This window comes from Numida meleagris, chromosome 3 (genome assembly GCF_002078875.1).
Source record: "Numida meleagris isolate 19003 breed g44 Domestic line chromosome 3, NumMel1.0, whole genome shotgun sequence".
Lineage (NCBI taxonomy): Eukaryota > Metazoa > Chordata > Aves > Galliformes > Numididae > Numida > Numida meleagris.
Genome location: NC_034411.1, coordinates 20699130 through 20712764, shown reverse-complemented (window position 1 = coordinate 20712764; position 13635 = coordinate 20699130). Strand labels below are relative to the sequence as shown.

At 37.8% G+C, this 13635-nt stretch overlaps 1 protein-coding gene across 12 annotated transcripts in view; it reads left to right on the top strand.

Annotated features, from left to right (window-relative positions):
* The window catches only part of KCNK2 (potassium two pore domain channel subfamily K member 2), a 130825-nt gene that overhangs the window by 92360 nt on the left and 24830 nt on the right, over nt 1-13635 (top strand). For all 12 annotated transcript variants that reach the window (XM_021390037.1, XM_021390034.1, XM_021390038.1 and 9 more), the window contains 2 exons: nt 8839-8999; nt 12462-12648. In XM_021390037.1, the coding sequence (XP_021245712.1) occupies nt 8839-8999; nt 12462-12648 (348 nt within the window). The remainder of the gene's footprint in view (nt 1-8838; nt 9000-12461; nt 12649-13635) is intronic.

Here is a 13635-nt window from a genome sequence, read left to right as displayed (position 1 = left end):
TCTATACTAACTGTTCATGATCAAGCCCAGGGTTTTGGAGGGAGGAGAAAAAGTAGAATCATAGTAAAAACAGTGAAATCATTACACATAGTTCCTTTTTATATGCATTTATTTTAGTGTTTCTTTTTCCATTTTGAACTGAAATGAAGAATTATATCAAATGTGAGGCCTTTAACTGAAAGTAGTATTCTGCCTCATGAAGTGTTTTGTTCCACTTTGAATTCTTTCCCTGTGTAGGATGATGAGTAGAGATTTCTGAAAGATTCCCCTCATTTTCTTACAGAAATATCACATCCTATGTATGTAAAAGTAAGGTATGAGGGAAAGGGTTGCTCGTGATTTTTGTTACTGGCTGAATTTCCTGTCTACTGTAAGTGACCCTGGTGTCTTTCAAAGGCAAGCTTGTCATGGAAACCCCCAAAACCTTGCAGTGTACAATAATGCAAACTTTGGAGTTTATTTTGCATTGTCATTTTTTTATCAGATTAGTTCATCAGAGTGACAGTTTTATAAGAAATTATTTTTTTCTGTTGGGGACTTTTGGTTAGAAGCACAGACTTTTATGATATATTTATCTTTGTTCTTTTCTGCATTTCTCTATCTTTTTACTTCTTTCTTTTTCGAAGAGTTATGTGAGACTCCCCACTTTGCTAGCTTACCATGTGGTTTACCTGAAGACATGGAGCTGTGCTGGGCATTGGTAGGGTGCTGCTGAGCCATGGGGTACTCAGGTTCCTCTTTCTTTTGCTGGAGCACTTGCAACAGGGGAAAAACACCCATACCTGCATAGTTTAAGGCTTCTAAAAACTGCAAACTATGGAAGCAGAAAAACTAGGCTTTACTCTTTTGAAGGATCGTAAGTACTTTTGCAGTTGTGTTATTGCACTTTCTTCAATTGTTAGGATAATGGCATTATAACAAAGGAGATTCTTGATATGCATTGTGAAATTCTGGGAAACTAGAGAACCTGTGACAGAATGATTTCCAGTGCTGATTTCTGCAACATCATGATACTGTTGAAAATCTGTTAAGCACTTCATCTGACAAGGTATATATGTTTTCCAAATTTGCAGATATAAGTGCTGACAGTGTGCATATGCTTTCAGGTGTTTAAATACCTATTGAATAGAGTTAAATTTAAATGTGTTCTTAAAGTTTAGTATCTGCTTACTTTGCTGAGTCAGGAATACAGCCCATAAATATCTTGAAGTCAAAATGTGAAGTCAGTGGAACTACATACATATTTACAAAACAAAATATAGTAGTTTTTTAATCTTGAAAATCCTTCCTTTCTGCTTGCCTTACTGAGCTTAAGCAATGATGCAGCTGGATAAATATGTACAATGCAGGATGCTCCCTTCCTGGCACTCCTTATCCTCCCATCTCTTCCAGCCTGCTCACTCTTCTTCAGAATTTCTCAGCCTATCTGTGATTCCAGGCAAAGGATTTGGATATATGGATGTGTGTAGTTTATCAGAAAGCATAAATATAGGAGATGCCTCATCTTTTTTTTTTCTATCAGAATTAAAACTGCCAAGTATTTGTGTTTTTAAACACTGAACTGCTGAACTTTTAAGCTGCAAAAGGGTGTCCGAAGAAAAGTTTAGTGCTACAAAGAGATTTGCAACTTATCTACTAGGTCAAATCATCACCCGTTCATTGTGGCAAGTTGTATCAGTTGAACAGGGTTGGAGCTCAAAATCCACTGACTGTAGGACTGTGAGATTTTTAGTTCATCTTGAAGTTTGTATTCTCTGAAGTCGGAGTGTGTTGCAGGATATCTGTACTGAAAACTGGTGGCACAGAGCCAGTTTCACCAGGGAAATTGGATACTCTAAACTTTGTGAATAGCAGTGCTCCTAGATAAAAAGGGCAAGTGGTGGAGAGTTTACATGTTTTAGCTCTTCATTTATTGCTGTTTGTTTGCCGTAGTCCTTAACTTGGTAAGGTCTTGGTAATACCTTTGCCATGCTACTTACAGCAAACAAAAAGGAAAGATATTAAAGATCATCTTAGACTTCATTGAAGTCAGCACCAACTTCTATTTATACTTTTTTGACAGTATGTTTAAAGTTCATGGGTTTTTTCAGCATCTGTGTCAATGTATTATATTAATACATTAATGTTGTTTATGGATTTGGAGAAGAATGAATGTCATTTTATCACGTTTGGTAAGTGCTTACAGTTGATATGAATGTCTTGATGGTAAAAGTTTCATGATACAGCAGCTGGTAACTTTTTCTTTTAGGTAAGTTATGTTCTTCCCAGCTGTATTAGACAATCACATCATCACTATGGCACAATCTCACTTAAAGGAAGAAAAATCCCCAAACAACTATCAAGTAGAAGGTACTGGGTTTTGGAGCTGATTTCATTTTCTGAAATAATATTTAGAAGTAAAACACATCCATGTTATAACACACACTCATAGAAAAAGAACTGAAAAAGAGACAGAAGTCCCACCACTGGCAAGAAGCATTTCACTGTGCAAAGTGACAGTTTTGAATGAATGAGGTACCTGTACCAAGAGGCAGAGCTACCTGAAAGGATGTTTAAGCTTTTAAAAAGCTTTCAACAATTGTTACCGAGTTCCTTCAGCAATTTTCTTAGCTACTGTATGTGGATTACTGAATATATCAGCAACTTCTGCATCCGTACTGAGGCTTTCCTTACACAGCACTTTTTGACTTGAAAGAAACTTACTTCCTGTAAATATTTATAGCCTGTTCTTTTAAAAAGTTGTATTGATTTGATTATTTCTCCCACAGAACACAGATGAAAAGAAACCACTTAAAGGAGATCAGCTTCTGTTTTGTCAATTTTTGAATATTACACATTTTATTAATGTCATTCTAGCTTTTCCTGTTATTATTCATAGTTGAAAAGGAGATGGTAATGGAGATTTTTTTAGGCTTGAACCTGCACACAAGAACCTTCAAAATGATCTATTGACATTGTAGTGACATAGAATTATTGATTAATACTAAAAGCCAGATTTTGTAGGTTGGAAGCCAGATAATATGAAAGGGAGTGCTGTGCTGACCACTGATATAAAGTAGATAGCAGTACTGTGTGACAACATCCTTCCTGAGTCAGTGACTGAAGCTATTAAGAGAAATGGCTTTTAAGAGCTACAGTGACCAGTACAGAAATTATGCCTAACATTGAGTAAGATGGATTTGCGGTTTCATAACTGGCTACAGTTTGGAACAGCTGTACTTACACCTCTGTTACTGCATCAGACCATTCCATGTTGGGTTTTAATCAATAACATGCACAAAAAATTGTCTTGGTCATTATTTAGCCTTCAAATGATCTTGCACTGTACTCCTTACTACGTATATATATGTGCATGCACATATGCCTATGCCTAAACAGAAAGGAATGTCCATGGATGCACATATTCCCAACAGTTATCTGATTGGGCTTGAACAAATCTGTTGAAGGTTCTCAGATTTTACCTGGTTCAGGGTCAATGTAAAGTCATTGTATAGTCCTCAGCCGAAGTCTCAGTGTGAGTTAGGGACCTAAGCGCTGCAGTTTTGGACTTCACCGTACTTCACTTACATATTTATAAATATCAATTTTCTAACTACTTAATGATTTGGGGAGGATAATAACATGGAATACTGAAACATCGAAGACTGAGAATGTCCTCACACTGAGCTTAATGAGGTCATGTGGTAGGTGGATGGTTGGACTGGATGATCTTGTAGGTCTTTTCCAACTTTGGTCATTCTATGATAAAGAATGTGACACATTTATTTGTAAATACGTGTATGACATGATTGTACACTTGTGTAGCATACTTTTGAGGGTAGGGCAGAGGTCAGAAAAAGAAAGTAAAGAGAATAGGTATTAAAGAAAAAAAAAAAGCAGTAGTTACCATGTAGTAAACATGAAGGTGTAAGTTTTAAATTTCCTGCAGTATCTGCAGAGATTTCCACAGAGCCGGTGAGGGTACGCATGTAAAATCTTCTTGTTTGATCATGTCCAGACCAATATTTCTACCAAAGGAGAGCTGTATGTGAATAAGTGTGCATCTTTTCCTGGTTTTCCTGACTGGTGGTCAGGCATGTACTTAAATATGAATCTATTGAGCCTAAGTGGCACTCCAAAAGGGAGGAAAACAGCTAGTAGAAATTTGATGAGGTACCTTTCATAAAGATTCCATCACATAGCTCCTGAGGGCCTAGAAAAAGCATATTTTGATCCCTTAAAATCAATATGACATTCAGTATCAAAACACATTCGCCCTTTGAAAAGGGTAATTGCTGTAATTGAGCTGCCCAGTCAGGCTGGATGTGGCCCTGCGGCAATGTGGCCACCTGCTGCAAGGCAGCCACGTTGCTTGGATCTGGCCTCTTGGTTCAGCAGAAGGAGCTCAGCATCTCCTCTGTGCAATTTATCAGTAGATGCCCTGCTTTGCCTAGGAATTATCGATTAAAATATACAGGTTGCTTCAAAAGTAATGCCTCCTACTTATTTCCATGGAAACTACAACAGATAGCTTAAAGAGCACAATAAAACTGTTTAATAGAGCAAGTTCTCGCCTACAAAATGATATATTTTTTTAATGCAGTCGCTACCATTATCTCACTTAGACAGATGAGCTGATAGAGATGCTCTGCGTTTTGTGGTGTGACAGCTGTGTACGGCCATCCAGAATCTGGCTTGTCTTTCATGTCACTGACCTCATTCACTGCACTCACATCCACTGTTGGGTCTCCATAAACATTCAGCCACTGTTGGTGAGTGTCAGTGGGTGTAATTTTTTCCACATGGAGGAATTCGCCGATACCCCTTCGCTTCATCCATACTTCTATGTCAGACACTATTTTGTCAGACAATCCCTCTGCTGCCGTCTGTCCCATGGCAACGAAATGTATTGGAATATTGTTGGGAAGGTTCAACCTCTACTGCCGTACTACCAATATCAACCTCTGACGTCGTGGGTTAACATAATAAAATAGGAGGTATAACTTTCATATCTTTTACTGCCATTGTATATTCATCTGGAGTCTATTCTTTTAAGACTGTTTTCTGAAAGACTGAGGTCACAGTGAACTACAGAAAAAAATATTCTCTACTTGAAACAGAAGATAGATGTATTTTATTTCAAATCAATTGGTAATCTTCCTTTTTATGAAGGTGTGAATGCGAAGATGTTCTTATTTCTAGCCCTGAACAAAAGTGCATGTTGTCAGTTATAAGAGATATAAACTATTGCATGTCATAAGAAAAAAAACTTGGGATAGAAATTTCAGACACTTTCTAATTTGCTCAAAACCTGTAATGCATTTGTAGTATGAACAACACTACTAATTTCTACTTAATAGCTGATCTGTTCCAGATAGAAAAGTTGGACATCTTCATTTCTAAATATATAAAAAATGGGGAATGTGGGGAAAAATAACAATTACTATTAAAGTCTCTTGGTTTGGTTGACTGTTTGGTTGGCTTAGTATGCTTTTCCTTCAGGCTGTATAGCTGACTAAAGGATTGAGGTTTCCCAAAGCAGTCTGTCACTTAAATCTTGGAGGCTGTAGGGGTTGTGGAACTGAAACCATGGAGTACGATATTTTGGTGAGCGGAGCAGTTACTTATAAGGCTATTGTAAATGCATTATGGTCTTGATTCTGCAGGCTTCTTTTAAAATACTTTTCTTGTCTACAACACTTGTCAGAGACAACATAATGGCCAAATTCTCTGAGTGTGAGAGGCAGCCTAGGCATTTAGCAGGATATGAAAGGGATTTGGTGAGACCAGGAGGTAGATCATGCTCCCAGTTACGGAAGTGAGTTGAGGAGGTGTGCTGGGGAAGGACAGCCTGAAACAGCACTGACATTACCTGGGTGAAGCCAATCCTGTTCTGCAAGGGGAATGTTGCTCTGCTTGCACAGAAGAGCTGCAGCATGCATGGTGTCTGCCCCTGAGCACAGGGGGAAGGGAAACTTTCCTTCAGTTTTATGCAGCAGCAGAATTCTGCTGCTTTTCCTAAGAAAGAAATGATACTTTTTTTGGGGGCGGGGAGACTAAACCCTCAGGAATTACAGCAAAGGTATGAAATATAAATATGCTTCCTTTCTCATTACATAAATGATGAATTACCTTTTTGGAGAAACCAGGAGAGTAGAACGTGAGGACAATTTGGGTAACTCGTGAAGTAGGCTGCGGTGCGTGGCAGCAGACTGTTACAAAACATGAAGCTCCAGGACATGTGATTAACATGCAGTGGAAGCCCCTTGGTGTATCCGTTCACTGAAGCACATCCTGTCACCACAGAACTGTGGCTTGTACAGTGTGCAGCGAGCAGCTGGGCAGAGATGGGCTGTACTGCCTGTGGGGTGTTATCTTATCCAGTAATGTGCTAGTGAGGTTCTTTTCAAAGAATAACTAATAATACAAGACCTTCTTTATGTCGTTTATGGAAGAAAAGTAACAGTTTGAGGGTACAAGTGGCCCCATCCTTACTTCAAGAAAATATACCTGTGATTTAGAGCAAGAATACACAGATCTGAACGTGAACTTCTTGTTCTTGTAGTGATTAGCAGCAGATGATTACTGCTACAGCATACTTCTCATCTATTGTAATGACTGTGGGATGCACAGAAAGTGCCAGTTTGCTTTATGAAGTAAAGCAAGAAAAATTGCCTGCTTGACTTCTGCTTGACTGGGCTGGTATTTTGTCACCATTATGATACCATTTTTGTGGTGCAAGTGAATAATAACATTATTAAACCAAGAGTAGGGAGAGCTGTTTCCAGATCCCCCAGCAGGAGTTTTATAAATCTGGTGTATCCAGACTCAGGTTCTGAAATGCATTAAGACTCTGCAGGAATTACACCCTGGCAGTTTTTCAAGCTCCTGTTGCTGCATAAACAGAGATATTTATGAAAACAGAGTAGTTTGGATCTGTTTGTCCCTTTTGGTGATGAACTAATTTTATTTTAAAACTCAAGGGTCTTTCCTGCTTGCTGCATGAAGGCACAGAGTGAACTCAATGGAGCTGAAATTTCCTGAATTATAATAATCAGTAATTTTAGCCCTGGCTCTGGTTTAGGGAGAAATACTAGGTTACCCTAAAAGCACCCTGACTTTATTCACCTGGACTGAGTCAGGTTCTTTTCTTGATATTACTGCAGGGAAGACTTACAAGTTCCAGGGCTTGTAATGGATGATGTTTCCTATTCCTATTTCACGTTGGGTGACGTGGCCTAGTGGTATGGTGGTGATGGGTTGATGGTTGAATATGATGATCTTAGTGGTCTTTACAACCTTAATGGTTCTATGAGTCTATAATTTTGTCTTTTGTTTAATTTGAGAAAGCTTATTAGTTATTTTGGTAAAATTTTAATATAAAAATAATTGTTCCCCACTTTTTTAAACCTTACAAAACTTTACCATTGTAACATTGCATTTGTTGTTCTCATGATTACCATTCCTAAGCAGATACAAGGCAAAATATCTACAAGTAAAGTATACTTCAAACATGTTTTCTTTTTTCTTTAACGAAGTCGAGTGAGGGGCAGTTCTGTCTCCTGTGTGCTGAAAGAAAAAGTTTTGACACAGAGCTATGCTTTAGCTCATCTTTGTGAGAGCAGAACCAAAAATTAAAGTAATATAAATAAGGTTCTTGAAGAAAAATCCATTTTAGACCGACTTGCTCAAAATAGTTAAATAAAAATTCTGATAAGTGAGATATTCGTTGAATGTGCCTTGCAATATGGAATCTTATGGTTGGTGTGCATTAATAGTAAGCTATTTTAAGTAGAAAACTGACATTGCAGGTTCTCAATAGAGCAGATAAAATCTGTAAATACTGTCAGCTTTTTCAGAGGAAAACTGGATGTTCACCAAATACTTTTAGTGTTTACATGAAAAGTATATTTTATGCAAAATTTAATATTAAAGACAAACACTGAGACATGGATTTCTCAATTACATGCTAAAATATTTTAACTTCTGCACCTGTATCTTTTCTACAAAAGAAGTAATTCCTTTAAAAGCTTTTGCTTAATTTATCTACAGAAAATAATCCTTTTTTTCCCCCCTCGCGAGTTCTCCCTCCACCTTCCTTCGAATTCCATGTTGTTGTTCTGAAAAGTGGAATAATTTCAAAATGAATACTGTATTATTACTACTGCCCTATTCCCCGAAGCCCTTTGAATTAAAAATGAAGTATCACAGACAGATGGAGGGTGTGATTTTACACGATCAGTGAAGACAAAATCATTTCAGTTTTCAAATGGATAAGAGCCTGGAAAAAACTGTTTCTCTAAGCTCTGTTTGCAACTGTATCAACCTGAGCCTTTAATAATGAGGACTCAAAGCAATTCCATTTAATTTAGTTACCTACTTCATTCATCCAAATGGTTTCTTTCAGGCTGCTTCACTTTAAGACACAGCGCATCCGAAGGAAAGCTGTATCTTGTTTCAAGAGTACTGCAGCCTTCAAATTAGAAGTCCAGTTATGGACATTCACAGGAAACAGAGGCTAAAGCACATCTTAACCAAATGCTGTTAACTGCATCTAGTAGATGTGCAATGTTGTAATTTGTGTGTGTGTGTATCTATGATTTATTTCTCTAATGAGATTTTTTGCTTCTCCGCAGTATGTATACAATATTTAAAAAGTGAATTGTACAGCAGTTTAATTTTAGTTCAAAGAGGATTTTACAACATTTTCATTTGATTTTTTTTTAACAATGCTTTCTGTGTCATGTGGTTAACCCAGTAGCACTTGTTTGCAACTGTTCTGTTCCTGCAGTCCTTTACAAATGTGTAATGTAATATATGTAACTTCTTTTTAAACATCTCAAGTTGTTTGTAATTTAGGCTTTGGAAACATCTCCCCACGCACACAAGGTGGAAAGATATTCTGTATCATCTATGCCTTACTGGGAATTCCTTTGTTTGGTTTTCTCTTGGCTGGTGTTGGAGATCAACTAGGGACAATCTTTGGAAAAGGAATTGCCAAAGTAGAAGATACCTTTGTTGTGAGTATGCTGGCTGATTGTTCTAAATTTAACACGTGTAATGCACAGGATACAGCCCATCCTTGTAACCACATATCTAGAAAAGGTTGGGACAGCATCACAAACTCTGAACATGTTGAACACTATTAACTGAGAATTGGATGTGCTCCAACATTCCCTATAGAAGGGATGATTAAGAGGATCAAAACATTTTATTTTTGTTTTGCACTTGAAATACTCCTAACTTGATGTGATGTTTACCTTTAAATGTTGTAATGTAGAATGTGCTAGGAAATTGCTGACGTGGGGAAAGGAGGAGCGGAGCTGTAGCGTTGACTTCTGGAAATTACCGTTCCTTTGTATTGATTCACAGAAGATCTTTTGTGTCCAAGTTTAAAACCACAGTTCCCAAAATCAGATGACATAATGCCTGAGGAAGTGCTCACAATCTGTAGACACTAATGTTTCCAGATTTACAGGTCTGTAACTGGTTAATGCTTTGTGTGTTCAGGGGAGCAGGATGGTCTAAATGGTACAGAGCCTGCTGGCAGTTGCCTAACATTGGACATAAGGAATGTGCAGCTTTGGCTGAACTTAGCACAGCCTGAAGGTTCATGTCCTTCGTTTTTTCTGGCCTGTGAATCTTCAGTTACTCCATGCAAAGTGGCGCAGCCTAAGTGGAGGTGGGACCCAACAGACTTGTGCAGATATTGACAATGTTAAGCCAAAGTCAGTCCTTGAGAACTGAGCATCTTAAATTACAGCAGAGGAACTTCATTGCTTAACTTAGTCTGTTTCACACACAGTAGCTTGAAAGACAATGTTAAGAAAAAGCCCCTTTTTTCACTGGAAGGCATCAGTTCAAATTCCAATAAGTTACTGATGAGTAGCAGCAATTTCCATTGAGATTTGGCTAAAAAGGGTAAGAACATTCCATGAGCATGTTTTATTTTTATCCTTCTCACTTTTCTATTACAATGAAATTTCAAATTTTGCTTAAAAGTACAAAAGCTATCAGACCAATTTGTTTGGTCTCTTAGACTCTTGCTTGTAGAGGATAATGGGTTTCCTTTTTTCTTTTTTTTTCCTCTCTGTAATATTTGTATACATACAACAAGAGAGCAGCAACTTGTCTTCTTTTGGCAATCTCTGAATAAAACCACTGATCTGCATTTTGCAGTGCAGAACACTCCCTCATTCTGTTTACTCATTTTCCAAAAAAAAAAAAAAAAAAGAATGGGGAGACACTGGTGGGTCAGAGCAGGGAATTTCACATTATTATAATCTGAGCTGTTAATGGAATTTGGGTTACAAAAGCGGGACTTTGGTCATGCTGACTGTGAAAACATGGCTTCCATTGGCACTAAAGTTAAACACAAGAAATAGTACATTGTGAATAGTCCAGTTTTGTGCAATCCTTTTCTTCCCTGTATTTAAACCAATATGCTCTAGGTGGATGGAAGACTTAGAAAAAAATGTTCTGAGAGGAAAATTGTCGGATTGGTAGGGAATGTCAAACATGACTTTGCAATACTACATTCTAGCTTTAGCACAGTTACATTTCATTAGTAGTTTATATTAATAATATTAATTATATATGCAACGAGTAAAGGACTTTGCTCATTAAATCTATAGGTTATCTCAGCTGGGGAGAGTCAAATGTTAGAGGACAGAATCATAATTCAAAGTGATCTTGAGGATTTCAAAAAGCAGTCTGAATATATAGAATTCAGTTCAAGAAGGACAAATTCGCAGTTCAATATGAAAGAGTAATTAAATATTCAATTATGCAATGAAAAATAAATAATGCTATTGAAATGAAATATGCAGTTACGGGAAACAGTTGTCTGGGTGCAGTTCTGTAGCAATGTTTTGAGAGTTAGCATAAGATAATGTCATGTTGTGAAAAATCATTGGTCACACCTAAAGGTATAAATAGGAAAGGATTCTTCCATAAAATCTATTTATTTACTTACACTCCTGTATTCTATTTTGCTCTAGTATAGTTTGTGTTCAGTTTTGTATTTAGTTCTAAGTACTACATATAAAGAAATGTGTGCATTAGCTGGGTGGAGCCAAGTGAAAGAAACAAGAATGAGTGGGTGAAGAAAGTCTCAATGAAGTACATTTATTTGGTCTAAAGAATATATGATAAAGAAAACACCATTACATTTTGCTGGAAAAGGTGAAGTAGCAATTTTTTTTCTTTTTTTTGCCTTGGATAAGACCATAAATAGTAGACTTGAAGCAAGTGTGATGCATGGTAAGGAAAACCTTATGCTGATATGAAGTTAACCTTGATCACGTTGGCTCACATATCACATCTGCAATGGCATAGGTGAGATTGTTTTCAATTTTGAGGCAAGTTGGAAGAAACAATTTGTTCACATCCCCACTTGTTCTGTTTCTCCTATGGTTCTGTTTAGTCATCTATGTAGGTCGCTCTGAAAGTAATGCCTCCAATTTTTTCCATGGAAACTAATAATCTCCACCATCAGAGGTGACCCACCATTTCACAGCTGTTATGATAAGATTATTGCTAGGAAAATGTTGTCCACACAATCCATCTTTCATTGGCCCAAACAGATGGAAATCGAAAGGCACCAAATCTGGACTGTATGGTGGGACAGTCCAGTCAAGATTGCCAATGTGCTCATGGTCTTCAAAGTGGCATGGGGCCATTTCATGGTGTCGTTGTAATGTATGGTTATCTGGAACATGGCTTGTCTTTCGCGCCACTGTTGCCACAGCTGAAATACACCACCCACTGCCTGACTGTGCTCACATCTGCTATTGGGTCTCCATCAATGTTCAGCAAGTGTCATTGAATGTCAGTGGGTGCCATTTTTTCCATATGGAGAAATTCAGTGACACACCTTTTGCTTCACACACACTTCCACGTCAGAAGCCATTCTGTCAGACTGCCCCTCTGCTGCCGTCTGTTCCACAGCAACAAAATGGATGGAATGGTGTTGGGAAGGTTCATCTTCTGCTGCCATACCACCAATGTCTGCCTCTGATGTTGTGGGCCATGATTTCATGGGATGCATTACTTTTGGAACAGCCTTCATATTTGATTAAAGAGAGAAATATTGTTAAAATGCACCATTTTTAATTAGGTATTTATGAATGAAAGAAGCAGAGATCTCAAGTGCAAACTCTACTTGAAGCTCACTCAAATATTTTGCCCTCATTCAAAACTGTAGCATGATCAGCTGTTAACATCAATGCATGTTACACATGCCACCCACCCAGACCACAAAGCCAGTCACAATGAAGAGTAAAGACCTACTCTACATTTCCTGCTACAAAATGTTTCCTAGGATAGTCATGTTTGCTTTGAAAACACAAATTAAAACCATGCTTTGATTTTCCTGTTTGAGAACTATAATGTGCTCACATTGGGTAATAAGTGCTTATGTACAGTGGCACAGTTTTATTAACAATGAATTTCTTCTTTTTCCCCTTCCCTTTCCTCCATAGAAATGGAACGTGAGTCAGACAAAGATTCGCATTATTTCAACAATAATATTCATACTCTTTGGCTGCGTGCTGTTTGTTGCTCTTCCTGCAGTTATATTCAAGCACATAGAAGGGTGGAGCACACTAGATGCAATTTACTTTGTCGTTATCACATTAACTACCATTGGATTCGGTGACTATGTTGCAGGTAATTTTTTTCTCATAACTTTCACTGTGCAAAACATTATAAGATATATATATCCTGTTTTGTGTGTGTGTGTGGATAAGGGGTACAGACCTAAATCTGTGGGTGGGAAGGGGCGGGGGGAGGTGTTTTAGCCTTTCTCTTAATCATATTTTCTCAAGTCCTTTGAAGAACCTTAGATCCTGTGGCAAGCTACAGGCAGGAGGTGGGACAGTTAAACTGTTTCTCTCTATGCATCTTCTTAATTCTTTTTCTCTGCTGTATCGTCAAAAAGATGCTTTGGATAATTTTTGTCCTTAGAGATTGAGAGGTATACAAGAATAATTATGGTGTTTTAGTCTGCTGAATATTTTTACTTTAGCAGGAATCCCTTAGGGTCTCACATTGCGTTGTTATACAACACATTTTTTGTGAGCATCTTTGGCTTTCAAAATGTTTTTCCAGATTTCTGCTTCTACCACTGAATTTCTCTGTTGCTGTTGTGTACCTTTCTGTGCTTTGTTTGCTATATATTCATCTTTTCATGTGTTTTATAATATAAGAATAAGGTTTAGCACAGCCCATAAATGATATAACCAACACTTGAGAGGTGCCTCTCTCCCAGTTCTGGAGCCTTTGCGTCAGGCAGAGGCAATAGAAATGATCTTACTTCCACTGAAATCCTCAGTGGGATGAGGAGAGAAGAGTAGGGCTGATATCAGTGAGCTATTTCACTGGAGGGAAGCATGGCTAGCAGACATCCACATGGTGTGGGCTTCTCCCATGTCCCCTCTGAAGTTACTGCCATTGCATCAGTCCAAGTGCACCCAGCATTTGGGTCTTAGGCTGAGTAGCTCCTAGTAACTATTTTTGTGATGCTTCTGTATATCTTTTGAATGTCTCCGACTTCTTCCTTTCTCCTTCCTCATATTGTTTTTCTTATTTTGATTTTTGTCTTCAGGAGTTTGTGGTTCGGAACAAATTCTGACTAATATCAAATAAAAAATTTAT